General features: G+C 41.5%; 1 protein-coding gene across 1 annotated transcript in view; it reads right to left on the bottom strand.

The window, feature by feature from the left end:
- Positions 1-343: 343 nt before the first annotated feature.
- Positions 344-15,710, bottom strand: part of HMG20A (high mobility group 20A) — a 154,064-nt gene continuing 138,697 nt past the window's right edge. The window contains exons 7-10 of the mRNA XM_080667406.1: positions 9,395-9,470; positions 7,710-7,925; positions 6,891-7,033; positions 344-2,955 (exon numbers count right to left, since the gene is read on the bottom strand). Coding sequence (XP_080523532.1) covers positions 6,897-7,033; positions 7,710-7,925; positions 9,395-9,470 — 429 coding nt within the window. The 3' untranslated portion in view covers positions 344-2,955; positions 6,891-6,896. The remainder of the gene's footprint in view (positions 2,956-6,890; positions 7,034-7,709; positions 7,926-9,394; positions 9,471-15,710) is intronic.

The raw sequence follows: 15,710 nt of genomic DNA, 5'->3' as shown, positions 1-15,710 counted from the left end.
CCCCTCCCTCCCTACTACTCTCTCTAAATATCAATGGAAAAATATCCTCAGGTAAGGATTAACAAAAAAAACAAAGAAAAATCAGACTTCTTTTAAGTTGCCTCCATAATACTACTGCTATATTAAAATGAATTACAGTTCATTGTATTGTTATAACATACTTTAAAAGAGCTGAATTCTCAAACAGGCTAAGATACATTTTGAATAAGAAATTAGTAAAATGAATGTGTTACTGTTTTAAAAGCATAACAGACTTATTAATTAATGTAGGGTTGACAATCTTTAAGATGAAAAGGCAGAGGTAGGAGTCTTTTCATTACAATGCAGATAAAATTGAATAGGATGGATTCAACATAAAAGTTTTAATAAGGCATATGTCAAGCAAGCATATTGACGTCTTAAAAAACAAAAAAATATAAAAGTTTCATTACAAAAACATTTGTACAGAAAACTTGGCATTTCAACAGTTCTAAATATATGTACACATATTTTTTCTAAAATTTAATTTTGTTAGAAATAAAACACTTTGTCTCACTTTCCTCAGCTGTCCCTTGTGTTTTAATAATAATAATAAAAATCTGTAACATTGAATAGGGAACTGATTTCTTGAGAAGAACATAAATGCAGTAATATCTATAAGGTTATTGGAAAACATGAATTAGGTATCATGTTAGTCTGTAACCTCATTTGCTACCTCCTGGTTGGCCACAGAGGAGAGAGGATGCAACACAGACGTGATTTATGCGACCTGATGGTATTGTGGCAGTTGAATCCCCGCCACCAGTGAGTCATGTATGTAGCTGCTGGGAGAGCCAGCATTTCAAAAGCAGGCTGCTTATTTTGTGAAAACGATTTCAGACTGTAGGCTTTTTCAAGAGCTCATGCATTCCTGAATAAGCAGATGTTTTAAGTCAATGTCAGGTGTTCTATATCTAGAGTCAGGAGAATGATGATCTTTGGACTAAGTTATAGCCTTTCCTGGTTAACAGCACTCTAACATAGCTGCACAAAACTAATAGAAGGAAGAACAAGGGAAATATCAGGAGGAAGAAAAATCAAAAGTCATCTGGCAGAAGGCAGTCACAAATTTCCAGAACTGGCTTGGATGTCCTTCTGCTATAGACAGTGTGTTCTAGGTTGGATTTAGCAGGCAAGGAATCTGAGAGAAGTGACAGCACCAGCAGTGACAGGTGAGAACAGAATAGGAAAATATGGAAAAAAGCAGGTGAGTTGGCTAGGATTATAGCAATAAGCAATAGTTAACGATGGGCTTTTATTCTAAAATATTGCCAAGTGGTGATATTTGGGCTTTAGTGCATGGAAATTTGATGTGTGCTCATATGAGACATTAAAAAAGGCTGTCTGCCTTGCTGGTATAGCTCAGTGGTTGAGTGTCAACCTATGAACCAGGAGGTCATGGTTCGATTCCCAGTCAGGACACATGCCCGGGGTTTCGGGCTCAATCCCCAGTGTGGAGCGTGCAGGTGTCAGCTGATCAATGATTCTGTCTCATCATTGATGTTTCTATCTCTCGCCCCGTCTCTGAAATCAATAATAAAAATATATTTAAAAATTAAATTAAAAAGGCTGTCTCCCCACCTCTTTGGGCTATTGAAGAAATCAGGTAAGAAGATGCTGAAAAGACAGGACGGTACAGCAGTGTCACCAGAGGGTTTCCGACTTGCACCCTGATTTGTGAGAATGTTGTGAAAAGGCCACACGTCCACCTGCTTTAGTAGTGTGGTGCCTGGACAATGGGCTCGGCATGCCTGGCTTTGGTTCCAAAGACCAGAGCTGCCACAGACAGTCTTGTGCTGTAGAGCATCAAGGCAAAACCAAACCTTTACGGGTGAATCGGGAACCCTTCTTCTCTTTTGGTGTTTAAAAAAAAATGTACTTACTGAAGGGGGAAAAAGGAAGGAAAGCCTGTTCTTTTGCAATAGATTCTATAGTATGGTTATAGAAGAAAGACAAAGGACATGAGAATTCCTCTGTGACCTTTCTTGTCAGCTCAAGAGACTATTGTGATGACATCTGAGCCTATCCACATCCACGAATCAATGTACCTAAAGCAGACAGTCAGTTTTTACTTATGATAAACTTTTTCTTTTCCCAATGCCAAATGAGAGACTACTTTTTCTGTTCTCTCCTATTTACCAAAGACTTTTTCCACAGCAAAAAATGCTCCAGAAGACATTGTCAACAGATGGGAACAGGAGAACCTTGCTGGGCTGGAATGCAGGGTATGTGCAGGAGCTAAGCTCAGAAAACAGCAGGCAGTACTGAGGAGGAAGGAAAGCTTATTCTCAGGGTAGCAATCACAAAGCCTCCATGAGGGCTGGCACCCACTGCACACTGTGTGGGACAGGAAACAGTCTGCCACAGAACGTAGTTAAAAAGAAGCTCCTTTCTTTGGAGTCACAGTAGAATAAAGATAGAAGATTGGGCCTGTGCAATAAGAGAAACTCTCCTTCAGAACCCTGCTGAGCAACAAAGCCCAGAGGTCAGAAAATGGAGATGTGTAACTTGGTGGGGGTTAAGGGAATAAAAAGATAACAACCAAAGGCATTAAAAAAGTGACAGGTAGATAAGAAAACCAGAGTGCCACTGATAAAAAGGGTCTAAATCTGAAGTAGAACAATGAGAAGGCTCCCTTTATGCTGCAGAAGATGACAACAGAATATATGCAGATCCAATTTAACAGAAAAGCAGAAGATAGAAAACTGAAAACTTGGGAGAGTGGCTGCACACTTTCAAAGCTTTGCAAAGACGATTCCATAGGAAGCTCATAAACATGTTCTTTTTGCCGTTCCCTCATATGGCTTCCTGGGTGAAGGCATTTAACTCACAGCTGATAGTTCCTTCATAAGCAGAGTCATCTGTACTCCTCTGCTTCTACTCAGTTCAAATTTTCACAGATGGCTTCTCATTCCTCACATCTTGGAGCTCTAATACCTGTAGGTGAGGGGGTGGGGGGAGAGAGAGTGAGAAAGAGGGGAGGGGAAGGGAGGGAGGGAGGGAGAGAATTGGGGATGTAGGAAAATTGTTTAGCTGAACACAGATAGGCAACTATCAGGGACAAATCTGATGACAGAAAATTAGTACTCTACTTTAGTCCAAAGAATAGATGGTCAATTAAAATCCTTTTTCTTCAAGTATAAGTCTAAGAATCTCTGCATGTGTAGGAATGTATCATGTGCATATGTCAATAAATCTTGTTACATTGATAAAAATGCAATCATTAAGTATTTTTTCCAACCCTCAAACAGCCAGATATTTATCATTCGGTTAGACTGAAATCAAGCAACATATGGATTTTGATAGTTTGTATATAAAGTGGTCACCTCTCAACATGAAATCACCCCCAAGGCCTCCCAGAGCCATTTTTTTTTTCTAGGTATAGGTTAGCCACAAAGAAAGATGCCAGCTGGGATAATTCTTCCATTGTAAATCTATAAAAATAATTTTTTACTTGGTTGGCCAAAATTTTTTAACATTATAATTACTAGATTGTATTTTTTTCTATTTACCTCTTATTTATCTTAATGCTTTCATTCTAAAAATTTTTAGTGCTTTCCCCTTATACACTCCCACCTCCTTAATAACGTTTTAGAAACTCCACTAATCCAGAGTTTTGATATATGTGTTCTACACCTGATTCTGCACTCGTCTACATAGTTATTTCCAGGTAAGACATTTCGCCTCTTTGGAAATCAGTTTCTTTATATGTAAAAATATTGGAATTTCTAAAGGTCCCTTCTAGTGCTAATTTGCTCCTCTAAAACGGGAGACCATTAGCTTCCCTTCAATCACTGACTCCTTACAGTGGCACCACAAATGCTGAGGACATCAGGCCTAGGTGTCTGTACATATTTGTATAATGAAGCCAAGCTAGTATTAATCGTAGTATTTATAACAGTTTTGTTTGACAGTTTTGAGGGTCTGGGGTATTCAGTTTTAGTTACGAATGCATGTCTAGATTGTAAGAATCTGTAAGTAATAAAATGATTCACATTTTCGGGTATTATTTTTTCAAGGGAAAAATATTTGTAGTTTAAAATAAAGAATAATAACATTCTAGGTTTTCAAAGACACTTTGGCCCTGGCCAGTGGGGCTCAGTGGTTGAACGTTGTTTGCTGGTCCCAGTTGAGGTACATGTGGGAGGCAGCAGATCGATGTCTCTCTCTCTCAAAAACAAAAATTAGTAAAGACATTAAAAAAAAAAAAAAAGACACTTCAGAAAACAGATACTATAGTTTATATCCCTAAGATTGGTAAAGGACCATCTTATTATTAGCAAAATGCTCAAAACAGAAAACCACTTGTGGCTCAAAAATAACTGCCCTATACCTATGTGAGGTGACACCATGTTATCTGTTATTGTGTTCTTTCACAATCTCCTACACTGTTTCTCCAGCTCTCTCTTTTTAAGCCTACAAGAAAACACTATGTGAAAATGAGAAAGATGATGAGTTCCTCAAAATCCCAGGCCTAGATTTACAAGCTGTTCCCTTCACAAAAAGCAATAATAATGCTAGTGCTTTATTCTGCAGGCAGTACAGCCATCCTATATAATAAAGAGGTAATATGCAAATTAATCTTCACACCCTCATAAGATGGCTGCCTACGGCAACCAGGCTGGCAGGGGGGTTAGCGAGGGATGACCAAACAACTGAACAGCAGTCTGCGTGGGGCAACCAGGCTGGCGGAGGGGCTGTGAGGGGTGACCAGGCCGGCGCGGGGGGTGGGGGGGTGTAGTTGGGGGTGACCAGGCCAGCAGGGGAGGCAGTTGGGGGTGACCAGGCCGGCAGGGGTGGACAGTTAGGGGCGACCAGGCCGGCAGAGGGGGGCAGTTGGGGGCTATTAGGCTGGCAGGGAGAGTAGTGAGGGGATACTAGGCTGGCAGGGGCGGGCAGTTGGGGGCGACCAGGCCGGCAGGGGGGGGGCAGTTAGGGGTGACCAGGCCAGCAGGGGGGGCAGTTAGGGGCAACCATGCCGGCAGAGGGGGGCAGTTGGGGGCGACAGTAAGGGGTGACCAGGCTGGCAGGGGGGCAGATAGGGGTGACCAGGTAGGCAGGGGGGGCAGTTAGGGGAGACCAGGCAGGCAGGCGAGCGATTAGGAGGCAGCAGTCCAGGATTGTGAGAGGGATGTCCCCCAAGGGGTCCTGGATTGGAGAGGGTGCAGGCTTGGCTGAGCCCCCCCCCACCTCGTGCATGAATTTCGTGCATCGGGCCTCTAGTTTCTTATAAGTATAGTTCCTTCCATCTGACCACTCACTAGAAAAACAGTAGTCCTTTCTCCATCAGAGTATGGCTGAGGCTAAAGTATAATGAGTTGCCTTGTATGGTTATCATCCAAGGGCATGGCCAAGAAGGATAAAGACTAATGCTTCTATCTCTGCTAGCAGATATTGCCTAATTAGATAAAGAATCATGGGAGCCTAGCCTGGTGCTGGTTAGAGCATTGTCCCAATACGCCAAGATTGTATGTTCGATCCCCAGTCAGGGTACATACAAGAATCAACCAATGAATGCATAAATAAGTGGAACAGCAAATCTCTCTCTCTCTAATAAATCAATAAATTTTTTAAAAAAAGAATCATTGATTTTCTTTATTCATATAAATAAATATTGAAAATGAATATGAATATGTATATGTATATGAGTGTGCTCACATACCTGCAGGACAAATAAATAAAAGATTCAAACCCAGGACTGGCCATTCTAAGGAGAATATCCTGCTACCCACTCTTGTTTTAGTATCCACATATGGTCCAACCCTAGGATTTCCACACAGCTTATATGTCAGTAGGCACTGAACAATTTAATTGACAAATTAAAAAAAGATTTTGTCAATTTTGTGGGATGGCATACTAAAGGGTACTCTTAGGATTTGAGTGTATAAATACATGTTCCATTTAAAAAATGATACCTGATGACTTACCATTAGTACCAAAATGTTTACATGGGCAGATCCCTTCTGGAAATGTACTTTTTGTCTTCTCTGAAAGGACATAACACACACCACTAGTAATTTGTTGAATATACATATATTTTATCCTCACCCAAGGATATGTTTATTGATTTTTAAGGGAGAAAGAGAAACATTGATGTGAGAGACACACATAGATTGGTTGCCTCCTGTATGCATAGGGGATTGAACTTCACAACCTACGTATTTGCCCTGACTGGGAATCAAATCTGCAACTTTTTGGTGTATGGGATGACGCTCAAACCAATTGAGCCACCTGGCCAGGGCTGTTAAAGCTAATTTTCTCTCTCCTCTCTTTTTTTCTTATTGAAACTTTATATTTTAATTAATTTAATCAAGGCACTAACTGTTTCACTGTAAGGTTAGTCCACATTAACATTTAATATACAACAGTCACTCTGATATTCAATGGTGAATAAAAAGCTTCTTATGTTGTAGGTTTACATACATACAATGTCCCTTGACTACTAAATGTAAATTACCATTAATATTTTCCAGGGGAAAGGAAGCTTAAAAATTAAATGATATTTATTTTGTTCTTGTATTTAAGCACTGTTTTGGGGGTGATTTTTTTCAAAATTTCTCACTCACTCTTCAAAACTCTTTGGGAAGTTAGCACCCAAGAATACGGCGAATGAGTGACAAAGCTATAATGAAGATTCAACCAGAAAAATCATGCTCTTTCCATTAAACTATGCTGAAGCATATATGAGTAAAACTGTTTTGATTCTGTTTTCCAACATTATTTACGACATTTAGCCAGTATGCAACAGGAATCTTGAATCAAGTCTCTAACTCATTCAGTATAATTCTAAAGTTTTAGTAGTATTGATAAAGTCGAAGGCCATTTTATTTTTGAAGTTGTGCTGACATATAAATATATCAGTGAGCACTCACCATTCCTTAACGATCAAGTCTGTTTACAACTTCTCGAACAGTAGCTATGAAGTTTTCATTGTCTTGGGGATTAGCTAAAATAATACTGTGCAGTCTGTTCATATATGAGTCAATTGTGTCCAGGGTAGGTGTCTCTCCACTTCCTGACATAAGATAAGAAGAAAAAGTCAGAAAATCCTCCCTATTTAGTTCGACCATAATACAATTAAGTGAATCCACAGCAGAAGAAATTATGCCTCTAATATAGTCTCCTCCACAGGCAAAATTTTAATTTCAGAGGAGAGACTTGTTTAGACCTCAAAGAAATGAAACTTACATACTCTAAATAAACAGATGGGTATACAATTGCTCTATTTTGTGTATGATTAGCTGCATTAACAAAAGGTTAGAGACTCGCCCAGTTTTATTCTGTGACTTACCTCAACATGAAAAAATATATAAGAAATACTAGTGTTTGTTTTCTTCTTCCTTTCCATTAAAACAAAATTACAAAGCAAGCAAATACACTTTTCTTATGTGCTCTAAATCAGGATTTATTACTCAGTTTCTATTGTTCTGATTATCAAATTAAACCTAATAGAAAGTAAGTTATATTAAAATACAGCTGGAAAAAATTTAAATGACCAGAGAACCCGAGATTTTGGATAATTTGTAGCCAATACTGAGATTTTATTGCATGACCCACAAAAGGCCCTGAGGGTGAAAAACCCCTTATTTTATGGATTTTCCTCTTTGGGGGAGACTTCAGTCTCACCATGCCAATACCAATATAAATAGCACCTCCCACTTTCTGAAGTGCTCAGGTAAAGATGGCATTACCAGGTAAGGGCATGCTGGCAAAGCTGCTGGTCAACACCTGCCGCAGGGTCTCCAGGTGCTGTTGTAAGACAGTGTTGCGGCTTCGCTCCTGGATCACATCCACTTCCAGCTTCTCCACTGCTGTGCGCATGCTCTCCACGTGCTTCTGCAGGGCTGCATTCCTCTCTTCAAACTCCATGTTGGATTTGCGAAGCTGGCGAAGCTCTGCCTCCCGAGCTGAGGACATCCCCCCAGATACACACAGAACACATGGAGCACTAGAAATCTCTGAGGAGTCCCAGTGATTTTTCCAAGGACGTTCTGCTTAGCTCTCTCTAATTTAGCCCACCTCATCTCTCTATTCTCATTATAGCCCTCCAAATAGCAATTTAAGGAATGAAACACCTGGCTCCCCAGAGCTAATTTAATTCTTAAAACTGGTCATATTCTACACTTAAATTTACAAGGAACAGTAGAAATTCCAAGTATATTTGTTTGTTTGTTTTAAACTCTGAAATGAAAAACCTGAGGGATTTCACAGGGGAACATTGGGACAATGGGCAACCACTTTGGGTTCCCATCTTTACTACAATGAGGTTAAATTTTGCTCTTATATTATACTAGAGGCCTGGTGCATGAAAATTCATGCACTGGAGGGGGGGGGTTCCTCAGCCCAGCCTGCCCCCTCTCATAGTCCAGGAGCCCTCAGGGGCAGGAGGTGACCCGGCAATCAGGGGAAGGTGATGCCCCATCACACCTTTGCTGCTGCCACTGCCTGCAGCGCAAGCCTCGCCCAGCCCTGGTTACATGAGCCTCAGGCGGCCCTGGGTGGCTGGGCAGCAGTCATCTGAGGCTTGCCTGCAGCTCGGGCCGGCCCTGGGAGGCTGCAGGGCTGAGAGGACTGGGGGACTCCAGAGGCAGGTGCACAGAGCAGCCGGGCCCACCTGCTGCCCCACGGGGCTGAGGGGACTGGGCGGCGCCATCTTTGAGGGCATGGCAGTCAATTAGCATATTCCTTCCTTATTGGCTGTGGGCGCCATCTTTGAGGGTGGGACAGTCAATCAGCATATTCCCTCCTTATTGGCTGTGGGTGCTGCCATCTTTGCGATGGTGTGAGGATCAATTAACATATTCCCTCTTTATTAGATATGACTAGAGGCCCTGTGCATAGATTCGTGCACAGGTGGGGTCCCTCCCGGTTGATCGAGCCAGTTGCTGGGGAAGGGACCACAGGAGGTTGGCTGGCCGCGGGAGGTTGGCTGTGGGAGCCCACTGACCACCAGGGGGCAGCTCCAGCATCCGCCCCCTGGTGGTCAGTGTCCATAATAGCTACCGGCCGGTCATCCAGTCATCTGGTCATCCGATCATAATGGTCACTTAGGCTTTTATATATATAGATTTGGGATGCAGGCTTTCATTTGTATAAATGGTTCCAGGTTAATAGTTTGAAAGCAACTGAATTAGTGATGTACATTTATTTGCTTTGATCTAGAGACTAAAGCAGTTTTGACAACACTGGGCTAGATTTCCTTCACTGGTCTTTGAGTAGTTACCTTTACGAGAGAGTAAAATACAATTTTCTTCTTCCAGACCAGTCCTAGGATTTGGAATATCACTATCACTGCTTTTGAGCAATGTATTCCTCCTGAGAACAAAATTTCCCTGTCACAGACCCGAGTAACACAGAATGATACTTTGGTAATCACCTTTGCTGTGGTTCAGGAATTCCTCTGTAAATATAGGGATGTCAAAAACAGATCGTTCCTTTACTTCTGTTTCTTTCTGTGAATCAAGAGTAACAAAACAGTTCTGGTCAAGATGGTGGAATACATAAACATTCAGCTTGCCTCTTTTCATGACAACATTAAATTACACCTAAATTATAGAACTACCACCCCTGAGAACCCCTTGAAGACTAGCTGAACAGAGAAGTCCTATAACTAAGGATATAAAGAAGCCACGTCAAGCCTGGTAGGAGGGACAAAGACACAGAATAGGCAGGTCCCACATGCATGTGTGGTATTTAAGAACTGAGAGAGATAATTCAACTTTGGAGGTTCAGCCATGGGTCAAGGGGACCTAGCCCCACACCTGGTAACCCAGCACAGGTCTCCAGTGCTGGGGAGAGAAGTTCCATAATTTCTGGCTGTGAAAACCAGCACAGATTGTGGCTGAGTGAGTTGGAGGTTGCTGGAGTCCCCAGGGATCTGCTTAAGGAGCCTGCACACAGACTTACACAGACTCACTCGCTGAATCCCAGTTCTGGGACAGCAGCTTGAAATTGGCAGGGACATACAGGGAGGAATTGAATTGCCTGGCTCCAGGGCAAGGGCTGCACAGGCAGCTTTCAGATGTGCTGTCAGAGGCCATTGTTCCTTTGCTGAGCACCCCTCTGCCCCTCACAGAGCCAGCAGATGGGCCCCATTTTGTTCCTCTGATGAGCCCTTCCCCACCTAGTATGCAGACACAGGCAAGCACCAAATATGAGTCTCCATCCAACTCACAGTACCCTAGGGATTCCCTGAGAACCTGTACAACCCAACTCACACACAGGCCTGAACCCCTTTCAGAGGGTATTCCTCACATGTGGCTGGTCTTGGCCAGTGCTGTGGATTTCCCTAAAAATCTCTGAAAGATCCAAAACCCCCAAAAAGCAGCAGCTGGCCTTGGCATACCCTATACCCAAGCTAAGTTCTCCCAGACTGGCACTAGTGGCAGTCAGCCTCATTGTGCAGTGTGGCTTCTCCCAGGTACCCCCTGGCAGACCAGTAGAGACAGCTAGCAACCTCAGATAACTCTATAGCTCTTGCTAGGTAGGTCCAGATCAGGCATAGGGAGCAGTTTACCTAGGACTGCACCTGAGCTCTTCCCAAGAGGCCCCAGGACCAACAAACCCAGTGGCTGGCTTCAGACCACACCAGAGCACCACCTCATTTCGCTCCGAAAATGATACAACAAAAGGGTGAAGTCAGAAGACACCAAAGCTCTGCTACAGTGAATCTCACTTTAAGAGATCAACTCTGCATAACAGCTTGTCTGTTATAGTCAGGGCCAGTCCTCATAGCCAGTCAGACTAAGGGTCCAATCCAAACCACTGATGTGTTCACATACAACAGGACAGTACACACAATCCACTCAAGGAACACTGCTGGAGCACCCAACTCAGGTGAACAGGGAGACTGCATCACTGGGTCCTACAGGACACCTACTAAATAAGGCCACCCTGCAAAGATTGAAAGACACAGCTTATCCACCTACTATGTAGAAGCAAACACATGGAGACAGCCAAAATTAGGAGATAAAGAAACATGTCCCAAATGAAAGAACAGGAGAAATCTCCAGAAAAAGAACTAAACAAATGGAGGAAAGCAATCTACTAGATACAGAGGTCAAAACACTGGTTATAAAAAGATGATCAATGAAATCAGAATAAGAATAGATGAACTCAGTTAGAACTTACACAAAGAGAAAAAACCATAAAAAAAGATCCAGTTAGAAATGAATAATACATTAGACAGAAAAATTGGCAGATCAGATGAAGCAGAGGTTCGAATTCAGCAATTTGGAAGACAAAGTGGTAAAAAACAATCAGAACAGAAAAAAAAGAATAAAATTAAATGAGGATAGTTTAGGGAACTCTGAGACAACACCAACATTCACAGCACAGGAGTGCCAGCAGAAGAGGAGAGCAAGGAATTGATAAACTATTTGAAGAGACAATGACTGAAAACTTCCCTAAAAAGGCAAAGAAAATAGACATACAAGTCCAGGAAGTGCAGAGCCTAAACAAGATGAACCCAAAGAGGCCCAAAGCAAAACACTTCATAATTAAATTGCCAAAGGTTTAAGACAAAAAGAAAATCTTAAAAGCAGCAAGAGAAAACTAAGTTAGTTAGGTACAAGGAAGCACCCATATTACTGTCAGCTGATTTCTCAACAAAAAATTTGTGGGCCAGAAGAAATAAGCAGGAAATATCCAAAGTAATGAAAAGCAACGACCAACAAGCAAAATTAATCTACTAGCAAGGCTATGATTTGGAATAGAAGGAGAGATAGAGAACCTCTCAGACAAGAAAATGATAAAGGAGTTCACCACCATCAAACTAGTATCACATGAAATGTTAAAGGAGGGAGTGGGGTGGGGGGAGAAGATAAGAAGGAAGTGAAGGAGGAGAAAAAGATGATGATGATAGAAATATGATTAATAAAATGGCAATAACTACATACCTATTATTTAAAAGTAAATAGATTAAATGCTTCAATGAAAAGACATAGAGTGGCTGAATAGATAAGAAAACAAGACCCAAACATATGCTGCCTACAAGAGACCCACTTCAGATAGAAAAACACACACACACTGAAACTAAAGGGAGGGAAAAAGATATTTCATACAAATGAAAATGGAAAATAAAAATCTGGAGTAGCAATACTTACATCAGAAAAAATAGACTTGAAAACAAAGGCTATAATAAGAGATAAAGAAGGACAGTAAATATAGATAAAGAGATCAATCCAAAAAGAGGATACAACCCTTGTAAACACTTATGCACCTAATGTAGAAGCACCTAAATTTATAAAGCAAGTATTATTGGACAGAAAAAGAGAGATCGACAGTAATACAATCATAGTAGGAGAATTTAACAACCCATTGACATCAATGGATAGATCACCCAGGCAGGAAATCAACAAGGAAACAGCAGCCTTAAATGATAGACCAGATATTTAATTTATATTCCTAGAACTTTTCACCCCAAAGCAACAGAATATACATTCTTTTCAAGTGAACATGGAACATTTTCTATGACAGACCACATGTTAAACCACAAAACAAGTCTCAATGAATATAAGAAGATTGAAATCATATCAAGCATCTTTTCTTTCTTTTTTTAAAAAAGGTTTTCTTGCCCTAGCCAGTTTGGCCCAGTGGATAGAGCGTAGGCCTTCGGACTGAAGGGTCCCAGGTTCGATTCTGGCCAAGGGCACATGCCTTGGTTGTGGGCTCAATCCCCAGTAGGGGGCATGCAGGAGGCAGCTGATCAATGATTCTCTCTCATCATTGATGTTTCTATCTCTCTCTCCCTCTTCCTTCCTCTCTGAAATCAATAAAGAAATATATTTAAAATAAATAAATAAATAAAAATAAAAAAGGTCTTTTTTTAAAATAAATATATTTTTATTGATTTCAGAGAGGAAGGGAGAGGGAGAGAGAGACAGAAACATCAATGATGAGAGAGAATCATTGATCAGCTGCCTCCTGCACACCCCCTACTGGGGATCAAGCTGGCAACCTGGGCATGTGCCCCTGACCGGAATTGAACCGGGACCCTCAGTCCAAAGGCTGATGTTCATCCACTGAGCAAACCGGCTAGGGCTCAAGCATCTTTTCTTATTCCAATGGTATGAAACTAGAAATCAATTTCAAAAGATAACTAATAAACACACAAACACATAGAGGCTAAATAACGTATTATTTACTAATAATAAATAGTAAATAAGTTAACAATGAGATTAAGGAAGAAATAAAAAGATTCCTTGAGACAAATGAAAATAAAAACACCACCACCCAAAATATGGGACACAGCCAAAGCAGCTCTAAGAAGGAAATTTATATCAATATAGGACTATCTCAAAAAAAAGAAAAGAAAAATATCAAATAAACAATCTAATCTTATACTTAAAGGAACTAGAAAAGGAACAACAAACACAGCTCATAGTGAGTAGAAAAAAGGAATAAAGATCAGAGTGGAAATAAATAAAATAGAGTATACAAAAGCAATACAAAAGATCAATAAAACCAAGACCTGGTTCTTAGAAAAGATAAACAAAATTAATAAACCTATAACTATGTCATAAAGAGAAAAAGAGACAGGGCCAAATAAATAAATAAAATCATAAATGAGAGAGGAAAAATGACAACTGACACTACAGAAACACAAAGGATTAAAAGTAAATTATATGAACAATTATATGCTAACAAATTGGACAACCAGGAAGAAATGGATAAATACCCAGAAACACATAATCTTCGAAGACTGAATCAAGAAGAAACAGAAAATTCAAACAAACTGATAATTACTAACAAAATAGAATCAAAAATCAAAAACTCACAAGAGAACCAAGATGGCTGCATAGGTAAACTCCTGTATTCACTGCCTCCCAAAACTACAATAAAATGACAACTAAAATACAGACAACCATCATCCAGAACCACCTGAAAGCTGGCTGCCTAGAAGTCCTACAACTAGAGAAGTAAAGAAGAAAGCACACAGACTGGTAGGAGGAGTGAAGGCACAGAACAGGCTGGTCCAACACGTGTGGTGTGTTTTTAATTGGGAGGGAGATTGTCTTTGTGGAGGCCACTCGTGAGGAGCAAGGAATCCCAGCCACACACCAGACCCCCAGCCCAGAGCTGGGAGGAGAAGTCCCCACACTACAGGCTGTAAAAACCAGTGGGGATTGGGGCTGAGTGACACAGAGGCTGCTGGAGACCCAGGTGTTCCATTTAAAGGGCTGGCAAACGAACTTACTTAGACTGCCAGCACCAGGCAGCTTTGGGGGACCCAGACACACACAGGGAGGAAATAGATTATCTGGCATTTGGGCAGGACTTGGGGATGGCTTTTTCCCAGACAGGGACCTTCTCTGTCGCAGGGCAGGCAGCCATATCAGCCTGGAGCACACTGTTTGCTCCACCCTGGTGATTCCTTGAGACCCTGCCCCAACCAATTTGCAGCCCCACCCCAGCTGTTTGCAGCAGCTTTTCCATATGAATGGCCTGTCCTGGCTCAGGCTTCAGACTTTGCTAAAATCTCTCAAACAAGTGGTAGCTGTTGACAGTGTGCCCCAAACCTATCATTAAAAGGCCCAAAATCCAGCACTAGCACCAGCCTGCCTTACTTCACAGCTGGGCCTTCCCTGAGAATCTCCAAGCCCACTACAAACAGCAAATAGCAGCTGTCTGCAGATCCTTCGGTAGCTCCTGCTGTGTGGCCCCAGGCAGTGGCTAACTTTGCTCCTCCCTGAAGGCCTTAGAGCCAGTGCACTCAGTGGACAGCTTCAGACCATAGCAGATTACAATTCTACACATCCACAAGTGACACACTCCAGAGGAAAACTCAGTGACCACCAGATCCTCACTGAAGCAAGTCCTGCTCTATAGGGGTTGTTTCCTGCATAGCAGCTCTCCCACTATAGTTGCAGCTGGTCCTCACAATCAATTGGCCTGGAGGTCAACTCCTCCCAGTGCTGCCAACAGCAATCAAGGTTCAAATACAAGACTGTGCACACAGACCACACAGGGGCCCACCTAGAGTACCTAGCTCAGGTGACTGGGGAGGCTGAGCCACTGGGCAGTATAGGACACCTTCTACACAAGCCCTGCTCCTCCTTCCTCCTCCTCTTCTTAAAGACTACCCTTCAACATTTCATGTAATACTGGTTTGGTGGTGATGAATTCCTTTAGCTTTTTCTTATTTGTGAAGCTCTCTACACAAGGCCACTCTACCAATTCCAGGAGACATAGCAGCTCTACCTAATATACAGAAACAAACACAGGGAAGCAGCCTAAATGCAGAAACCAAGAAACATGTCACAAATGAAAGAAATGGAAGCAAGCAAACTACTGAATACAGAGTTCAAAATCATGGTCATAAACTTACTCAAGGATCTTCATGAGACTTTCAAGGATCTTAGTAAGAATGTCAAAGACATGGAAAAGGACCAGTCAGAAATTAAGCATACACTAACTGAAATAAAGAATAATTTACACATATTCAACAGTAGAGTAGAGGATACTGAGAATAAAATCAATGATTTGAAATATGAGGAAGCAAAAAACACCCAATCAGAAGAGCAAAAAGAAAAAAGAATTAAAAAATATGAAGATAGTTGTAAGGAGCCTCTGCGACAACTTCAAGAGTACCAACATTTGCATCATGGGAGTGCCAGGAGGAGAAGAGAGAAACAGCAAGACATTGAAAACCTATTTAAAGAAATAATGACAGAAAATTTCTCCTACTTGGA

Source organism: Plecotus auritus (genome assembly GCF_963455305.1).
Source record: "Plecotus auritus genome assembly, chromosome: 1".
Lineage (NCBI taxonomy): Eukaryota > Metazoa > Chordata > Mammalia > Chiroptera > Vespertilionidae > Plecotus > Plecotus auritus.
The sequence above is the reverse complement of the archived record's forward strand: the minus strand, read 5'-3'. Positions and strand labels throughout refer to the sequence as shown.